At 33.5% G+C, this 20,512-nt stretch overlaps 3 protein-coding genes and 1 long non-coding RNA gene across 4 annotated transcripts; 3 read left to right on the forward strand and 1 right to left on the reverse strand.

Moving 5' to 3' along the window:
- Positions 1–16: 16 nt before the first annotated feature.
- On the forward strand, positions 17–1,126 carry LOC114077208. The gene is made up of 3 exons (XR_003578176.1): positions 17–93; positions 190–335; positions 593–1,126. It is a non-coding gene; the product is annotated as an uncharacterized LOC114077208 (long non-coding RNA).
- A 677-nt stretch (positions 1,127–1,803) lies between these two features.
- Positions 1,804–8,172, forward strand: LOC107004755 (ER membrane protein complex subunit 2). The gene is made up of 9 exons (XM_015203104.2): positions 1,804–2,105; positions 2,472–2,536; positions 3,142–3,190; positions 4,542–4,636; positions 5,264–5,349; positions 5,435–5,494; positions 5,637–5,718; positions 7,114–7,227; positions 7,665–8,172. The coding sequence occupies exons 1-9, from the start codon at positions 1,919–1,921 to the stop codon at positions 7,827–7,829; spliced, it is 903 nt and encodes a 300-aa protein (XP_015058590.1). The 5' UTR covers positions 1,804–1,918; the 3' UTR covers positions 7,830–8,172.
- Positions 8,173–9,743: 1,571 nt separating this feature from the next.
- Positions 9,744–13,750, reverse strand: LOC107025363 (mitogen-activated protein kinase kinase kinase 17-like). The gene is made up of 2 exons (XM_015226158.2): positions 13,564–13,750; positions 9,744–10,560 (listed from the first exon to the last, which is right to left on the reverse strand). Exons 1-2 carry the CDS (start codon positions 13,748–13,750, stop codon positions 9,887–9,889), a joined length of 861 nt encoding a protein of 286 aa, XP_015081644.1. The 3' UTR covers positions 9,744–9,886.
- A 2,980-nt stretch (positions 13,751–16,730) lies between these two features.
- Positions 16,731–18,852, forward strand: LOC107008087 (60S ribosomal protein L7a-2-like). Its single transcript, XM_015206994.2, has 6 exons — positions 16,731–16,799; positions 16,887–17,136; positions 17,849–18,018; positions 18,103–18,231; positions 18,307–18,399; positions 18,484–18,852. The coding sequence occupies exons 1-6, from the start codon at positions 16,797–16,799 to the stop codon at positions 18,613–18,615; spliced, it is 777 nt and encodes a 258-aa protein (XP_015062480.1). The 5' UTR covers positions 16,731–16,796; the 3' UTR covers positions 18,616–18,852.
- The last annotated feature ends 1,660 nt before the right edge of the window (positions 18,853–20,512 follow it).

A 20,512-nucleotide genomic window follows, 5' to 3' on the forward strand; every position in this document is an offset into this window, starting at 1 on the left:
TAGGCAGTGTATAGAAGTTTNTAGAATTCCCATGGAATAAAAAGGGTAGACCATAACGTTGAAGTATTATTCAATAAGAACTCACTGGATAAGGTAAAACTTCACTCTATTAGGCAGTGTATAGAAGTTTAGTACTTTTAAATATTAACACAAATTCACTAACTTCTTCCTGTTCGTCTTATCCTGCAGCTGATCTTGACATAAAGCAAAGAGCGCCAAGCCACTATCAATTAGACATAGTTCACTTTTTGCCTTAAAGCCATGGATTCTAGCTTGCAAGCAGCCACTTCTTGAACATCAAGAGGATCTATACTCTTGCTTATTCCAAACGCTAGGTACACTCTCCTTGCCTGAACATGTGATGATTATAATACTTAAAAATATTATTCTCTTTGGCAGCCTGCTTTGAATTGTCAATAGAGAACGATTGGTATGATGTGACCGGCACTTTGGAAGTTTCACATTATTATTATTGTTCATGCCAAAAATCCATTCCTTTTTTTGGTGTTAGGAATTGCTTCATAATCTTGTAACGAGCATTCCCCGTGAGTTTTCGTAGTACAATTGTTTAAAAGTAAATTGTATTTTGCAGATGAAGTGTGAAGTGCTCTAGAAAAGAGAGAAGTTCAGCTTTTAACTACTTGGAGATCAGTTGTTGAAATTCCAGCTGGGACGGAAAACTACTAGGCGCCTTCTCCTCATCTGTCTTGAGCCTTGAAGGGCTGAGTTCTTCAGTACATGTACTGGCGGGAGATAGCCTGTGGAATACTCGAGCTATCAAGATGCACAAGCTGGCCTGAACACCATCATTATCAAGATAATTGGAAAATGAGAAGAATAAGGTGCTTGAAACCACAAGAGGCTATAGAGAATTAGACTAGCAACAATGCTGGAGGTAAATTGGATTATTTATACTTGGAAACGACAATCTAAGCATAGGTCCTCATTAATGTGAGCTGTATAGTGGACTATTTGTTGGTCATCCCACGCGAGAATTTGTCGAAGTGGACTGTTGTAGCCATATCTTTGTGTAGTGGTCGATTGGTTGAAGGATTATGAACTAAGAATGGAGCATGGTTAGGCAAAATGTACTGTCTTGTTGTACCTCAAAATTTTGTAGAGTAGGAAAATANATGAACTAAGAATGGAGCATGGTTAGGCAAAATGTACTGTCTTGTTGTACCTCAAAATTTTGTATAGGAAAATAACAGGTAGCACTATTATAGTTTACTACACATGTAAAGAAGCTAGCAAGAGCAGCCCTGAAAAATGTACTTTTCATTTCATAGTTTGAACAAAACATGTAATCCAAATCCTTTTCCATTGTAGTAGATAGTTTTCAAGGATTGATGAGAAAAAATAATTGTCTGAGTTTCTATGGTTGAAGGTGACTCTAGTTTAGAATTATGTCTTATGTTGAGTTTAAAGCCGGGTAATTTACCAAAATGATCTTGAACGCGAATGACCTAGATCAATAATTTTAGTCTTTGGACTTTGAAGCGAATGTTCAAAAGTATCGATTGTTTTTTCAAGTCTAATGACTCAAAATTCCAATGGATCCTTCTTTGAACATCCAATTTTGATAATGAAACTTGTAAAGTATGTGAATTATGAGATCTTAATATTTCTAGTCAATGATTATAAACCTTCGTAATAGGTGAAGCTTTTGCAAGGATATATTCATATAAATTAAAGTAAAAGATAAATTAATGAAATGATTGACAAAAAAATAAGAAAACACAATTTAATAAAATAGGGGGGTAAGTTCGTCTTTTTCATAGAATTTGATATTAGAGAGGGGCCAGTGGGCAGTGTAATGGAGTCACAAAAGCAGATCCAATAGACCGGCCTTGCCTTCCCAAGACGGCGACAGCAGCACTTTGAAGTAGGGAAGAAGTGAATAGAGGGTAAGAAGAAGATGGTAACGAGAATAGAAGAAGAAGAGGTGAACAGATTGGAGAATCAAGTAGAGAATGGAGGAGGAGGTGTTTGGGAATATCTTTGTCTTGTCCATAAACTCAAGCTCCGTCGATCTGATATGGTGTTGAAGCATGGGCTCTCCATTCTCAATGATTCCAAAAAGAGATCTGCTCTTGGACCTGAAGGTATATTTAATTTGACCCATAAGACGGAAAAACTGTTTTTGATCTTTATTTGTTTGGTAGTTTACGATTGAAGAAAGTGGAAATTAACTACAATTAGGAACTGGGAATTTGAGATCTTGTACTAATTTGGGTTTTCTAGGATTCAAGTTAGTGTCAATAGGGTAATTTTTGTACTGATTTCATAGTCTAGGATCCATGGAAGTGCCAAATTGAAGAATTGGTTCATGTCAAAGTTTTGGGACATGTGGTATCTCTCTCTTTTTGTTATTATTTTTTATATGATTGGTCCATAGACTTCATTCGAGCATCGTGTGACTGGATGAAATCTCTGATAAACATTGATTCTCTGCAACCGGAATATTGCAGAATGGACCCTATATGAGCAGGTCGCTGTTGCAGCTATGGATTGTCAATCTATTGATGTGGCAAAGGTAAAAGCATATTTCATGCAATCTCGAAGTAAAGTTTTGTTCCCTATTCGGGGTTATCTCTGCGGACTTGCATGATTTTTCCATTTAGTTTAGTTTCTAATTATCTGAGTTGCAGTAGCCATCCCTATAGAAGTTTAATCAAATGATCCCACATTACTTAGCTCAAATTCCTAGATAGCAAAAGTCAATTGTTCTTACAGTACAATAATGTAAAATGTATCATACCGTACCTGAGTTCATAGTTATAATTTGATTATATGTAATATTAAGAGAAACATTCCGGCACAATCTAATATTTAAAGGATGTCATAACAATTTGACCATTGCTTTTCCAAATCTAGAAAGATATCGTTATTTCCTACAAAGTTGCAGAGTTAAACTTACAATTACTCAATTGGTGAAGTTGGACTTATATTGGCTATGTGGTTAAATATACCGAGTAATGAAGTAAATGTGACCATGTAGTCAACCATAATCACCAAAATGCATCAGCTATTTTTCAAGTCACGTTACTGTTTGTTCGTATATGCTAGAGATTCTCTTATGTATCTCGTCACTTTATGATTATGTCTAAAATTTGAAATTTCTGTCGGGAACTTCTGCAGGACTGCATAAAGGTTTTGCAAAGAAAGTTTCCTGGGAGCAAAAGGGTTGGTGAGTTCTTTTTGATCTATAAATGTGTATGCTTGTTGTCTTGATTTCTAGTAGCTTGCATTTTCGCACCTGTGGCATTCTAAAATTGGATTGTCAAACTAAATGGTAAGCATTTTAGGTTCCAAAATTCTAATTGTCAGGCTGAATGAATTATAATGACCTTTATAAGAAAAACTAGAATTGATGTTATAAGAACCTGATGCTTTGATTTTTTGGCTTTCAGTTATAAAATTCTACTTTGAGTTACAGTTGTCTTGGAATTCTGGGCTATTGGTGACTTATTGTGTTAGAAGTAAGGAAATTATTTATCTGGTTAAAAGCAATATATTTCAGTAGATGAAGCTTTCTAAAGCAGTATTTTAACCAAGGTGCAATGGTGGTATAAAAACAGTGTAAAGAAGTTGAACTTCTTGAGTTGGAAAATCTAATAATATCTCTTCACCGAGATATCATCAGTAACAAACTTTGGTGGGCAGTTCTTTTGTATGTGCCTAATAAGTACTTCAAAGACCGAGACTGAATAATTGGCATATATGGATTTGGTTGCCCCTGTTAATATTTTACGTTGTCTCAGATTAATGTTTGCTTTTTTAAAAATGCTGAATGTATCATCAACACACACTATGAAATATTTTTTTCCTTTTTGTATCAAGTGTATTTATATTAATAATACAGAAACTTCTGAATACAAGAGGTATACAAAAGTAGAGAATCCGCGCAATATGTAACAAATAGATTCTGCACCTCTCTTTCCATCTGATATTGGAAAGTACTGGTTCAATACTCTCATTGTAGTCATGGTCCAGGTAGTACTATTGATGATCCATCTAGAAAAGAGAGCACTTTGCTTTTAGTTTTATTAAAGCGTTTTGCAACAACATTGCCTTTATTTAAGAATGTATCTTTATATCTCATTACACAGATCATATGTTCATGCTTAGATACCGTATGCTTAAATGATAAGTTATTGAAATGTCGTGTGGCGCTAGAAAGATTTCTCCATATTTCATCCTTTGCCACAGCCCACAGTGATCGTCGGTCCTTTTCTCAATCATTAAATTATCGTTACTGGGAATAACAAAATTTTCATTTAGCAATATAGAATAGACATTTTTTTCCTTTATGTTTATTTTTCAACCTTTATGTTCTAGATTCCCTTGAGCCGAGGGTCTATTGGAAACCACCTCTCTACCTTCACAAGGTAGGGGGAAAGTTGCGTACTCACCACCCTGTTCAGAACCCCACTTGTGGGATTCACACTGGATATGTTGAAAGTTCTGATTCCCGTGCCCTCCGTGTATGCTTGACCTTTTAATAATAGCTAAGAGTTATTATTTTGATTTATTCTCAGGTAGGCTAGAAGCTATGTTGCTTGAGGCCAGGGGATTATGGTCAGAGGCAGAAAATGCTTACTCAAGCCTTTTGGAGGAAAATCCATTTGATCAGGTCTGAGATAGACAAGTACATTTCACCATATATTGTTAGTTTTGCTCAATTAGTTTACTTGTAAAATAGATAATTCTTATGTGGACGTGTGCACCAAAATAACTTATAAAAGTTAAAATTCTAGAATAAGAAAACTAGCCACTAAATCTGAATTAGAAACTTGGAAGTGTATCTTCGCATCAGAATCATAATTTTTAAATGTTTTCTTAAACTTCTGTTGACAATATCTATGCTACTCACAGGCTTTTAAATTCTTTATCCATATAATTGTTAGTTATGTTGACGGTAGTTTATTCTTGTAGTACACGCGCACACACAGAATATGTATATATGTACACACACTACATGTGTCCATATTATGTGTGTGTCTGTATATTCTCTTTATCTGCACCTTTTTTCGCTAAATCGTGTGTTTTAATTGAGCCTTGTTTTTAAAGCCCTTTGCTTTATGCATTCGTTGCTTTGGCAAAGTTGGTGCAAGCATAAATCTATATGCTCATACTATTGACCAAACATCTGTGCTCATGGTACAGAGGCTCGGTGATTACTCTCATGTAATTTAAGAAAAAAAAGAAGATTCCAAAGCTCAAGCAATATATTTTTCTGTATCTTAATGATATCCTTTAGGTTGTACATAAGAGGAGGGTAGCCATGGCAAAGGCACAAGGCAATACATCTGCAGCAATTGACTGGCTTAACAAGTATCTCGACTTGTAAGAAGAATCTAAATGCATCACATATTAGTACTTATATGTTGCGACTTTAACGTGTTCTTGACTACTTTCATTGTTTTGGTAGATTCATGGCTGATCATGAAGCTTGGAGAGAGCTTGCTGAAATATATGTTTCCTTGCAAATGTAAGATTTTTTATTCTCATGTTCAGAGTGGAAAACTAATGGCTTGGAGGCAACTCTATTCCATTGGTACCTTCTTTTAGCTGCTGTTTCGTCCATGCATTGCCCTGTCCAGTGAAAATTGTTTCTGTTATATCACATATAGGTACAAGCAAGCAGCTTTCTGCTATGAGGAGCTCATCTTGTCTCAACCTACAGTTCCTTTATATCACCTATCCTATGCTGATGTAAGATTATCCTCTGAGTCATATTTTATTTCTGCTTTTTGAAAATAATCATTTGCTGAGGTACATTGAGAATAGTTTGCAATCTTGTGAGCCTGCATCTTTTTTTTTCTATTTGAGAGGTATTATTATTAATAATGTGATCTTGTTCTTGCTCTTAAGATGCTATTCTGGGTGTTTTTATGAAGCTTCACTCATCCACCTATATCATTGGATAAAAAGGAAGTTGGTTGATTTATACTTTGGTTTTTTTTTTTTTTTTGACAAATGGTTTATACTTTGGTTTTCTAGCAGCTATTTTTACAAACGAGAAGCTCATGAGTTTAGGTTGCCATTCGGCCAGTTTTTCTGTGTCTCTCTTTCAGTAATGAAGTTGTCAGCACAGATTGTTATGCTCACTTGGAAGTTTACTATAAATGAACATCGAAGTGATAGCTGGATGTCAATTAATGTGCAGAAATAAGGAGAAGATGAGAGGAGGAACTCTCTAGAATTCAATCTGATTCTCTACATATGTTCTTGTTATGCTGACTCTGGGCTCAGAGTGGATTTGTTTTTCACTTTATCTGGGCTTGAACCGTGTTTATTAAACGAAATGTATCTTTCTTCTGGTTTGAGAAATGCCTAAGACCTCTGCCTCTTTGATGGCAGAAGTTGAGGGTGTCAATTTTTTGAAGCTGACTCGACAAGTCTTTAGATATGATGGTTAAAGAAAATGTGGATTTAAACCATAAATCCTTCAGAGAAATTTATAGGATCATTTTTGTGTATGGGGTTTCCCTCATTGTTAATAAAACTATTTACCTCATCAAAAAAACTCTAAAGAGAAAAGAAATCAATCTCCCCCTCAACACCAAAAAAAAAAAAAAAAAGAGGAAATAGGAAAGGATGGCAAGTGTAGGAAATTAGGGTGGGGAGGATTGGTAACAGGAAAGACGGGGACCAGGTAGAGGAGGCAGAATAGAGTGGTGGAAGAGTGAAATGTAGAATGAAGGGGTGCTGGATGAAGTGGAAGAGGGGTATGATGGGGCTCTAGGGAAGATTGGTGAGGTGGGATAAGGGAGTGACTAGCTGGGCCGGGGCGTCTGTTTGTATGGCGAACGAGAGAGAGTGAAGGTTGTGGCGAGCAGGGATAGAAGAGGGAGGCTTGGCACGTGAAGGGAGCTTGGATTGTGACAGCTATATTGTGAAGCGAAGTGACCCAACTGATGAATGGGTCAGGCAATTGTTAGATTTTGAGAACAACCATTGCTTTTGCAAAAGGACTGTTTGTTTAAGAATAAGGTTGTTTTGTATTGCATGTTATTTTTCTGTAGAACTTGCTTCCACCATGGCATTCATTTTTCTGATAATAGCCATAAAATAATCACTCATTACATTTCATCCCGCCTTTAACAGGTGCTGTATACACTTGGTGGACTAGAAAATCTTCAGACGGCAAAGAAATATTATGCATCTACCATAGACTTGACTGGTGGCAAGAGTACCAGAGCACTTTTTGGCATATGTTTGGTCAGTGAATCTGTGTCATCTCCATTTCTTAATTTTGACAAAATAATGCTTGATGATTTCTTTTGCTTTTCTAACCCGTGATGAATTTACCAGTCCTTTTATATGTCATTGATCTAGTGGTGAAGAAAATTATCGCTCTTAAGTTAGAAACTGCTTGTAAACGAACACAGAAAAAATTGCTTATAAATGAACACGGAAGAAATTGAAAGACGCAAGGCACTCATTGCACTCTGCATTGTATACAAGTTAGTAGACAGTGGAGTCAAGAACTTGCAGTCCTGGTCTTGTATGCCCCTATTTATTTACATTAATTACATGCTGGAGGTTTTAAAAATTCATAGACTGTTAATAAGCTGCACAACTAAATGAAGTAGGTTCTTGTTGTTTGCCGATGACTCTTGGAGACTCTGACTTAATGTATGTGTTGTTTCCTCCAGTGTACGTCTGCCATCGGGCAGCTGACTAAAGGACGAAACAAGGAGGATAAAGAGAGCCCGGAGCTTCAATCTCTGTCGGCAATGGCATTGGAAAAAGACTATAAGCAGAGAGCTCCCAGCAGGCTGTCAATGCTTAGCTCAACATTGAGAAGCTTGAAAATCTAACCTAACCAACCACATTAGCATATAGCTTTATTGGAAGCAGCACCATTCTGTTCACAGCGTGCACTTCAAGATTCCAAGTCTGTCAATCTGCTTAATTACCCCTTTTTGCAGAATCTTTTTTTCCCAATAGTTCTCATTCTTCTACTCTTTGCATTATTTTACTTATTTGTGGGAGTTCTGTTTCACTTACTTTAAGTAAGGGAAGCAAATGACAATGCAGAAGTTAGCAAGATTATTACTTTTAGACAATTTTGGGAAAGTTTATTGCTGAATAGAATGTTGGATCATGAAATAAATTTCTATTGGACAAGTTTGTGGATATATAGCAGGTTTAAGAGGCTAACTGTGTATTCAAATTATACCATAAATATTAGCTCAGTTCAACAACTAGGCAGATATCAATTATCTGTATCTCCATCATAGATAAACAAATACAAATGAAGGTACCTGCGATACAACAAAGAATCAGACTTGTTAATGAAAAACAATAAAACCCTCCTCCTTTATCCGGGCTTGGGACCGGCTGTGTTACATTACAAACAAAACACAGGCGGAGTTAAAAGACTTTCTTTTCTTGGTATGGATCAGCATGACCTGCCGTCACTTTACGATCATAGACAAGTGTGACGTCCCGCCACAATTCCAGCCAAATGTGACGTCCGAATCGGGGAGGAGGATCTAGAGTCTTGAAGAGGTTTGCAGAGTGCTCTAGAACCTTCTAGTTTTGTGGAGATGACTATAGAATTCTCTATAATACTTTAGATCTTTTTGGAAGAGTTTAGCATATTTTAGAAAATGTAGAATTCTCTAGAATATGGACTAAAGTGTAGCTATTAGAAGGACTTGTAGAGTAAATTTTATTTACATTTAGGCCCTTAGGATGTAGTATAAATAGGAGGGCCTCTCATTTGTAAATCATCCATCCAACAATCAAGCAAAGTAGTAATACAAGCCTTCTTCTAAAGTTCTCTTTTGCCCTTGCAATCTCCCTTTCTTTGCAATCTCCCTTTCTTTGCAATCTTTTAGCGTTCCGAGTCTCAAAGGCTTACTTGAGCTTACAAGATCGTGAAAAATTCGTGAGTAAGTTGTCGAGTACCGCACGGAGTCTTAGTAAATTCTCTAGGTCCGTGACACAAGTCACCTTTTTAGCACAGTCACGTCGCCTTGAATAATTGAATTAACGATTGAAAGAATATTTCAAATTATTTTTTAAAATCTTAGATATTCTATAGCAAGTCATTGGATTAGGCTAGACCAACTGAAATTTGTCGAACTCTCTGTCTTGGGATGGTGTGACGGGAGAAGAAGATCAAGTCTAATGAAATGAAAGGGTACTGCAAGAGTATATTACTATCAAGAATTAGGTATGACCTAACCCCAGCTGAAAGGGAGCGTGGACATTTTGAAAAAGTCATTCAAAGGCGTTAGTCTTCGACTTTCAGTTAACTAACCAAGATGAAGTTTAACAGAAGAAATATAGTCCTCAATTAGTTGGAGGTCCACATGAGACTCCAATCGGCTCACTCACTAGGACCTGGGGATACGCAACACGGGACATAACGGGTCAATTGGTGCACAGTATTCACATATAGAATAGATATAATTAAGCTCATTTTCGTCTGTTGTGATATACTTTGAAAGATTTAGTATTTAGCTCGAATGCATTTCCATTGACCCTAGAAAGCTCATGGCTCATTGCTTGTCCTTTTAATTGCGTTATTTTTCTCCCTCGCCAATAATTGATCTATAGTATCAACTCTATATCCAATCAGGAGGCAATAGTAACTTTGAATCTAAAACTAAAACCTTCAGACTGTAGCGGAGGTAGTAAAGTAGGGTAGGCTTCTACAACACCCATGATAGCAATCTTAACAAGTGCAGCACTAAAACATCACATAGACTTGGTGTTGAGAAAGTGCGTGTGTAATAACCTCCAACAGATTGTCCGATACACAAAAAAAAGTTGAAATACCTGAATCCACTACCCACGTATAGAATAAACTTAGATATATTTTAAAAAATAATCAGAAAAAGGTTCCATTCAGAATCTATTCACGTTACTGAAAGCTATATACCATATTCTCAATTAAACAACGACTAGCACTCTTTTTCTTTGAAAAACTGGAAAAACACACAAACAAGATCAACAAGAAAGAAGAAAGAAAAGGGTGTTGGAGCAACATACCTGACGTCCATCGAGCTCGGTGATCCCTAACCAAACATTTTCTCAAGAAATCCACCGCTAATCTGGACAATTTGCTGTTTTGTAAGTCTGGTGATTCCATCCTAATTATACACAATTCGTCTAATTCCCATATTGGTTTTCCTGTAATCATTTCGAAGACAGTGCAACCGAAACTCCAAATATCAACCTGGGGTCCGTATTTATCCTCTAGGACCACCTCCGGTGCCATGTATAACACGGTTCCCCTTAGTCGTCCATTAGTTGTTTTACATTGACTCTGATGTAGGGCAACCCCAAAATCAGCAATCTTTGCTGTAACTTTTCCTGTATCCGCGTGAGCAACCAGAAGAACATTTGATGGTTTGATATCGCAATGTATGAATCCACGATTATGGACTTCACGAATTCCTAGTAGAATCGATTTCGCATATTGTTTGACTTCGTTTTCTTCTAATCCACGGCCTGAGTTGAGTCGATCCGATAGACTCCCCCGTGCGTATTCTAACAGTATATTGTATATTATGTTTCCCTTTTCTACCGTAAAATCTACCCTGAAACAACTTATAATGTTGTTATTCTATTTTATGGATAAATGACAGAAATTGTACTTTTAACTCTGAACTCTTCTTTAATAACATAACAAATTATTTTGATAAAATCATACAAAAGGAACTTGAAAATTTTAGTTGATATTTTTTTTCATCTATAAAAAGTTAGTGAAGGAATAATTATTGTTCATTCAAAAATTGATCATTATATTTTGGCGAGCATCCAGAAAGAAGTCTCATTTCATCTTTCAGGAAAAAAATTTCATCACATGATTTCCATTTACACATGAAAAACTTTTCTTTGATGTAATAGAAATTTAGAGCTTAGAGGCAATAAATATTAAAATTTAAGAATTTAAATTATTTATGTTGTTTAACTCTTTTTAAACTCATATTTTTTTTGTTCTTACTCCTTTATTCTATGTTCCATCTTTTTTAGAATTAACTTAGCTTTGTGTCATTCTTCTAATATTAGTTAAATACAAAACTTTGATAGGTGAAAACTTATCAAGTTAAAATGTAATAGATAGATAGAGTGAATAATCTTGATGGTCATTCAATTATTAATTGTCGAATGTCATTCAACTTTCATTTTCAACTCAAAGTCACTCAACTATTACTTCACAGAAAGTCATTCAACCTATTTAATTGTTTTTTCATTAAAATTTAGTGACATAGAATTTTAATTATTGAATACTCGATACTTTATCTATAACTACTAAATCAAATATTGAATACTCGATACTTTACACAATTGACAATTATACAATTTTAGAAAATTGGATTTTTTTTAGTTCACAAAATTGAAAGCAACTGAATGAATACATTGAAATGAATATTTGTTATGATAGCCATCTATTTCATTGAATGATCCACTATTATTACTATCCTATTCTCCTATAATGAGTCAAAACAATCGAAGATGCCATTAATATCTTGATAATCGCTATTGATCTATATTGTTATTTGTATTTTGAATATGTTGTATTGATTTTCGATTGAGGAATTTTATGGAAATTGAATCCCTATTTTTATCAATACAAGAGTAAAAAAAACATGATGACAAAATTTACCCAGTTCACCATATTTATTGTCAGTTAGTTACACAGTGAAAAACATCCTATTAAAATATTTATATACTCTTCTGTTTCAAAAAACGTGACATGGTTTGACTTGACACAAAATTTTAGAAGACAGAATATTTTTTAATCTTGTTGTCCTAAATTGATGTTATGTCAAATGTACTAAATTGTCCTTCAATCTTTTCGCTTTAAATATGTCATGCGGCAAGCTGAAATTAGAATGTTACCAAGAGAAGAAAGAGATCATTCTTTTTTAAACTGACTGAAAAGTAAATGAGGTCACTTTTTTTAAACGGAGGGAGTACTAACTTTTGGGCTAATATATGTCATTTTCTTAGAGAAGATTGTATACAATGGCAAACTAATAAATGAAATTAAATGCTATAACCACACTTTGATTCGATTGTACCCTATAGCAAACCATTTGTCAGTCGCCTCTTTCCCTCAAACTCTTGCTCGCCACCTCCCCCTTTCTCGCTTGCTCCCTCTCGCTTTTATACAAACACAAATGTATAAAATGTGTTTGTGTTTGTATAAATTGAGAGAAGATTTATATATACATATATTTTCGTTCCTCTCTCTCCCCTCTCCCAGATCTCACTCGTCACCCTGCCCTCTCTCGCTTGTACAAACAAAAACGAAATGTATAAATAGTGTTTCTGTTTATATAAAGCAATACAAGATTGTATATATATCTTTATCTTATACACTTATAATTTACAATACAAATATTCCGCTGTCCAATTTTCTTTTTTCTTTCTCTCTTTCTCATTTTATACATACATAAATTATACAATTGATCTTTTGTATACAACTGTTTTTTTATATGTATAGCGAATTATACAACTGACTTCTTTGTATATTTATAGTGAATCATACAACTGTTTTTTTTGTGTATATGCATAGCGAAATATACATATTCATATTTTATATGAAGAGTATTAACACAAAGTATAGCTATATCATACAAATATGATTTTTATATTTGCTATATTTGAAATTTTTTTTAATCTATTATTTGATAATCAATCTTTGAGTTATATGTTGTCAATTATATGCAGCAACTATTATCTCAGTTGCATCGGGCCCAAATTTACATGTAGTTGGGTTAGGCCCAGTTAAATAGGCGTCGAACACATCATAAACCCTAAAAACTCATTCTCATCGGTTTCTGTATAATAGGATTAGTAACTTTGGGTGGAGCTTTTTTAAAATATAATTACTTATTTTAAATATATTCTCTAATTATTATTATTTGTAGCAATATATAACAATAATATATATTTTATTAAAGTCGTGTCAATTTTCTCTCTCGCTTCTTTCCTTTTTCTATCTCTGTTGGAGGTATTTGTTGACTTTCAATTTTGAACCTCCACATTATATATTAATAATTGATTTTATCAATTTTGAACGATTTGAAAAATTAGTTTTTATAATATTCGAAATATTTTTCAAGTTATTTTAAAGTAATNCGGAGAACCACCGGTCACATTCCAAGTCACTGGGTGACTCTTCTTTTTCTTTCGGCAAAAACAACCCAAAATTGCATATGCTTTCATCTTTCGAAAATTCAATTAACTTGTTAATTGGTGCTGTACTAAAAATCCTAATTTGTCATGCTTTTATAGCATCAACAAAGTCAGTACAACTTGCTAAATTAAATTTCTATACAAATGAAGATTAGAATATTATTATACCAAATAATTAGAGCTTGGAAAAGAAATTTTCCACGGTAGACTTTGTGCTCCCTTATTAAATTATTATAAATATTCTCTTATCAAATCAGAAATGTATAAAGAGGTAAGGCTCAGGCACGTTCCTCACAGTTTAGGACTGCTGATAAGTTCAGCTGCCGTGACAACTGTTGCAGTATCAACATCTAGAATAACTATTCCGCCATCTCTCATTGTTGCATTAACCTTCACGCTTTTCAACATGACGATTCGCTGGTAACGGCTTCGGCCGCGGAGGAATAGCCGGAGAATCACCGGTCACAGTCGGAGTCAGTGGAGGACTCTTCTTCTTTCGGTAAAAACAACACGAAATTAAAACTACAACTGCTGCCACAGATCCAACGACTATGTTCGTAATAGCATACGATTTCATCTTCTAATTGTTAATCGGTGCTCTGCTAAAAATCCTATTTGTCATGCTTTTATAGCATCAAATTGGACAACAAAGTGTTTTAGAGTTTTTTATTGATTTTCTACAAAAGGAAAATCGAAGTATTAATTTCAACTTTTTCAAAGAAAAATATAATTTTTTCAACATTTAGTTTATTAAAATTTGGAAATAGAAATCTATATTCTTATAAAAAAACATAATAACATCTAACGTTTGTTTATGAGAGATTTATTTTTAATATTTTTTTATATTAATTTTTATATAATAATACTATATTTTTAGTATAGATTTTGTTATTTAATTTATTAAACAAATAATATATAATTACAAATTTTTACACGATGTCCTAATCACTTTAAAATCCAAAATAAAGTCTGCAAAGCAGATTGTGTAACCAAAGCAGTACTGCAACTTCAATTTTCTATAAAAGTTTGTTGAACAACTTTGGCAAGTTCATCCATATCTAATCTTCAACATCCTGGTTCCCTATTACTATATATTTTTGAGCCTTAACTCAATAAATATTGAAGACACTGCCAAATAATTAGACCTTGGGAAACTGGTGGAAATTATCTGCAGTAGAGTGTAGACTTTTGGCTATTTAAGGTAGTATATATACTGTGTGTTTTCTTATTGCAGAGGAAAAATAAAGGAGTCGTCATCACAATTATGACTTTGTAGTTGAGGTGGAACAAAATAAAGTAAAAATTACGTGAAATGACAAATATTAATAGTGTATTTAATTTAGCTATAATTTTGAATATTTTATAAATTATAGTTATAGCTCTAGATATTTTTGATTTGTGGCTGTAGTTTCTTAAATTTTGCTTTGAATTTATATAATTCAATTTCTGTTTATATAAAAGCAAAATTTGTATATGTAACAAATCAATTTTTACGCATATTTATAAATGATTAGTGGGTAGGATCGGGTTTAAATTGATTAATTTAAGTAAATCGAGTTATTTTTGTTAATTTAAGATTTTTCAGCCAACTGAGGGGTATATGCGACAAGTTTAAAGACGGTAAGGGTACTTCATTTTCACGGAGAGGATATATTTAACTAATAAAATAAAATCGATGAATATTTTTAACCTTTTTCTTCCATTTTTACTTAATATGTCTTTTCTATATTAAGTATTACAAAAAAATAGAGAATTTAGTAATTATCATAAAGGGTAAAATATAGAGTAAAAGATAATTGTCTAATCTTAACCTGTTCAAATAAATAATTAAAAATAAAAAAAGTATTCTAAAATATTGGACTAATAAAATATGACATAGGAAGTGGTAGATTTTTGGATCATCGTTGATGGTTGCTATATTATTTTTTATTAGTTACTTATATATTATAAATAAGTAATTTTATATTTAAAAATAAATTTATATTCAAATTTTAATTTATATGCCCAAACACTACAAATCAATTAAGTGAACATTTCATCTGCTTTGATTCCAGTTTTTTTTAATTGGTTACATTGAATTATTTTTTATTTTTTATTTTATATATAACTACGCATTGAACGAATACCTAATACTTTTATGTATGTATGATTGTTCATATATTTATGTATACATGAATATACACATCTTAGTCAATTCCAATATGTATACATTGTAATTGATAACATAAATTTAAATGTATACAACTACTAATCGAATGAATTCTCAATACTTTACCTACACACAATCAACAACTATATAATTGGAAAAAAAATTGGATTTATTAGTTAACAAAATTAAAATCAATTGAATGAATCCATTGTAATGAATATTTGTTATAATAGCCACCCTTTTCATGGAATGATCCACTTATTTTTTTTACTATCTCATTCTCCTTTGATGAATCAAAATAATCAAAGATGCCATCGATATCTTGATGATCGTTATCGATATGTATTGCAATTTGTATTTTGAATACATCGTATTAATTTTTGATTGGAGAATTTTATTGAAATTTAATTGCCATTTTTTCATTACAGGAGTAAAAAATACAGATGTAATTTTTTATCCACATCTCCTTGTTTATTGTCATTGGTTATATGGCGAAAAGAAATCCTATTGAAATATTAATATATTACCTTTTTGGGTTAAATATTTATCAATTTATTTATAGGCAACTTTCACATATAGTAAACAAAAAATTCATATTTGTATGCTATAGCAAAATTTGCATAATTGCGCTCCATAGCAAACATAAAACTGTATAATTCGCTATACATATACAATTGTATAATTCGATGGCCTAAATTGTATAATTCGCTGGCCTATTTCGCTGCAATTGTATAATTTGCTTTGCATACAGTTGAATCGAATTAAAATGTATGCATATTGCATAATTATAAGTGTATAGCAAGAAGATATATGTTTTTCTCTCGCTTTATACAAAAATAGAAACACAATATATACACTTCTGTTGTATAAAGCTAGAGAAAATTGTATTTCACTGCAATTATATAATTCGCAATTGTATGATTCGTTGGCCTTTTTCTCTGCAATATTTAAAGTAAAATGTTTGTAAATTGTATAATTAAGTGTATAACACGAAGATATATATTTTTGCATGTGTATATACAATTTTCTCTCGCTTTATACAAAACAGAAACAGAATTATACACTTCTGTGTATAAAGCGAGAGAGGCGAGCGAGAATGGAGAGTGGCGAGCGAGATTTCTGGGAGAGATACGCCGGCAAATTTTAGCTAACGTTTGCTATGGAGCACAATTAAATCAAACCCTAGCTATTCCATTTATTTTAGGTTATTAGTTTGCTATTATATACAATTTTTCCCATTAATTTATTTATTGTTAATTAATGTTGGGCTATACCTTGCCAAGCGTATAAAGTAGACTAACAATTGTCTAAATAATGTCAACTCCGTCCAGGCCCAAATTCACAATAGTTGGGTTAGGCCCAGTTAAGAAGCGTCGAAAAACATCATAAACCCTAATAACTCATTTATCATCAGTTTCTGTATAACAGAGTGTTCTTCTCCCTTGGGGTTTGTTCATCAGATCTTGAGAAAAAAATGGTATGCTCTAGCCATGGTTACATTTTCTCTTTAGTATTCATTTTCGGAATTTGTATTGACGTTTTGTGCTTTTTTTTTCTTCTGTAGGCTCCAAAGAAGGGTGTTGCAGTAGCAGCAAAGAAGAAGCCGGAGAAGGCGAAAGCGGTGAATCCACTGTTTGAGAAGCGGCCAAAGCAGTTCGGTATCGGTGGGGCGCTGCCGCCGAAGAAAGATGTAACAAGGAATGTAAGATGGCCTCGGAATGTTGTCCTGCAAAGGAAGAAGAGGATTCTCAAGATGCGATTGAAGGTCCCTCCTGCTCTTAACCAGTTCACCAAAACCCTTGACAAGAACCCCGGTCAGTATACTATTATTAACCTGCGTTTTTCGTTAATTAGTTGCTCTAAACTTCTCGAATAATTATACAATCAATATTCTATGTCCGATCCTCTGTATTTGCTGCTAAATCTGTGGCCTCTATATATTCATTACAGTCGATTTTGATTTAGTCCAGCTACTTCCTATAACGTGTTGTACTTGAAACTATAATGTTTGTATCCATATGCGTTTGAACTAATATGAACTATGCCTCACAATGTAATTAATTTCAATTGAATGTGTGGTTGTTGTGCTTGGCTTATGGATTCATATGATTTCAATTTTGTTACTTCTCAGTTAAAGTTTGCAAATACTTTGGCTTTTGCTGGTTAAGCAATATGGATAACATATCCGGTCTCACACATCTGATCTGAAACTGTTGTTGGTTTATCTCATAGTTCCATTAACCATTTGGCTGACTGAGTTATTATTGTTCCTTTTTGAATTCACGAGGGAATCTTCGTCTTCGTATTTTGGAGAATTAGAATTAGTTTAGCAATACGACTATTATGTTTTGATGGTTCTATAATGTGGCTGCTGTGTACAACCATAATGTCTTTCCATTTCTCTAGTAGACCAAAATTGATAGTATTGTCTAACCGCTCTCAACTCATCTTTTGTATTGTTTTACTTGCATGAGGTGTTTTGTTTCACTAATATGTATTCAAATTCTTTGCCCTTTGAACTTGCAGCTACAACCCTTTTCAAGATGCTTCTTAAGTACAGGCCTGAGGACAAAGCTGCAAAGAAGGAGCGTCTTGTCAAAAGGGCTCAAGCTGAAGCAGAAGGAAAAACTCCTGAAACAAAGAAACCCATTGTTGTGAAGTATGGGCTTAAGCACATCACTTACCTTATTGAGCAGGTTTGTTTAGGTCTTGCAAATTGTCTTATACTTACTCAAGCACGTTTGTTTAGCTTTCTAACTTTTTCAATTGATGTCCTTTAGAACAAAGCTCAGTTGGTAGTGATTGCTCATGACGTGGACCCAATAGAGTTGGTTGTCTGGCTTCCTGCGCTATGCAGAAAGATGGAAATTCCTTACTGCATTGTGAAGGGCAAAGCTCGTTTAGGATCGGTAAGGAGTAATACCTAGTTTGTATTGTCAATGCTTCCCAACAGTTTAGGTACTGATATTGATGACTGTCCACAGATTGTGCATAAGAAAACTGCTTCAGCCTTGTGTTTGACAACCGTGAAGAATGAAGACAAAATGGAGTTCAGCAGAATTTTGGAGGCCATTAAGGTATAACTCTTTTAAAGGCTTGTTTGGTTTGCATTTTGCTGTAAATCTTCTAGGATGGCTTTTGATACTTGTTAACTTTTTCAGGCTAACTTCAATGACAAGTATGAAGAGAACAGGAAGAAGTGGGGTGGTGGTATCATGGGCTCTAAGTCACAGGCCAGAACCAAGGCCAAGGAAAGAGTTCTTGCCAAGGAAGCTGCCCAGAGATTGAACTAGGAGCTTGCTGTGATACTATACACTGCAATTTGATTAGTGAGATTCTCTGCCAAGTTTTGTATTTGGTTCACATGCTTCACAATGTTGAAGATATTAGTTTGACAAGTACCCCCTTTATGTTTGCCTTGACAAATGCTTTATCAGACATTTTTGTTAGATATTTTGTTGAGTTTATTTTTTTATGGCACCGAATTCCGCAGTTATTCAGATTATTACTACAACTTCTATCTTCAATTAGTGCTTACTCTTGTTTATTAATCTCTTCCTGCTACCTTGGATATCAATTGTTCTGCTCTATTATTCATCTCTGGCTCTACATTTAAGCACTGTACGTGCATCAACTTGTTGATATGATTCATAGGATCCACTGTTTGACCTACTCATATTAGTTTTATTAGATATTGCATTGCCCTGATGTGTTTTGACATTGAATTAATCTGTTCCATACATGTCTGGGAAATGGACACTAAAAAAATACTCTTTCTTTATCTTATTAGGCTGGTTATTGGTTCAAAGTATTTAAAGATTGAAAATCGATGAATTGAAATAATAATACCTAGAAACGTTTTTGTTGGTATGTATACATATTAAGTAAATCTCTTAATCTACACTAAGCTAGTTAAGTGTACAATAAATATGATTACTCTAGTACAAGATAGAATCTTATCATGGATTTACAAATCTAAAAATACAGATTCTTAATTTTCGAACGAATTGAATATTTTTGTATTATTCACACAATTTTTTCCTGTAGGGACTTCTCATACATAGGAAATAGTAATTTGCGAACTGAGACTAGAAACCAACAAGCAATTCTACCGAAAATATGTAAACTAATTTGTAGTTTAACATTACGTGCACTGCTTAATTAAGTGTATTTTTGAATTTCACTCTCTTTTATTGTTGAGTATATGTGTATAATGATTTTTGAGTCTTGATTACCATTAACAAAAAAGTTAATCTAAATTATAATTTTAAATTTATTTAAAATAAAAATAGAGAATCTTCTAGGAACGAAAAACCTACATTTTTTTTCTTTTTTCTTTTGATTTCTAATTTCTATGTTATATCAATAAAATAAAGAAGTTACAAATACGAACATTTTATTTTTATTCTGCTATTTCTTCATTAATGTTATTAACTTGTTAGTTGCTAACTTTCGCTTTTTTACTTCATAAATAAATTTTCTTTTGTTTTATAGGTAGGTCCATTTATATATATCATATACTTTGATTAATTAATCCCACACTTTAACTGATAGTTCTTGTTGAGCTATTTCTTATCATATACATCAAATTTCAATCCGTTGGGAGAGATTATTAAATAAAGTAATAACAAATAACTGATGTTAATATGGTTATTTTTAATTTATCTTTAAAATATATAAATTATAGGCAGAATGGCTACGCCGGACGCCACCTTTTTGGGTGTGGCTCTGGTAGCACGTGCAGCTCGGGATGGGGTGGAAGTGCCTGGGGGCACGTACTTGGGGTCACGCTCATTTGTATTTTGAACCCTTCTACTTACCTCTTTGTCATCTGGACCCCTAAACTAAATAAAACACAATATATTAAATCCCTTTAACCATTAATCATGCTTATGTAACATTAAAATAACTGACTTGGCGAGAGAGTGTGACCACACGCATTTAAGGCGAGTGAGCATCATTTTTTAAACTTTGAATTTTAAGTTTTAAATTATTAAAATTATATAATTAAAAAAATAAAAAGAAAAGAATCTATCTTCTTTCCCACACCACTTTTCCAAAAAATAATCAAAAACTCCTTCTTCAATCAACTCAACCTATCGCAGCCACAACCCTTTCTCTCTTCATATTCTTCTTCAGCCGAGTCTCACCTTTTTCCTCCTCTTTTCAGCCCCAGATTCCCCACCCACC

Source organism: Solanum pennellii, chromosome 1 (assembly GCF_001406875.1).
Source record: "Solanum pennellii chromosome 1, SPENNV200".
Lineage (NCBI taxonomy): Eukaryota > Viridiplantae > Streptophyta > Magnoliopsida > Solanales > Solanaceae > Solanum > Solanum pennellii.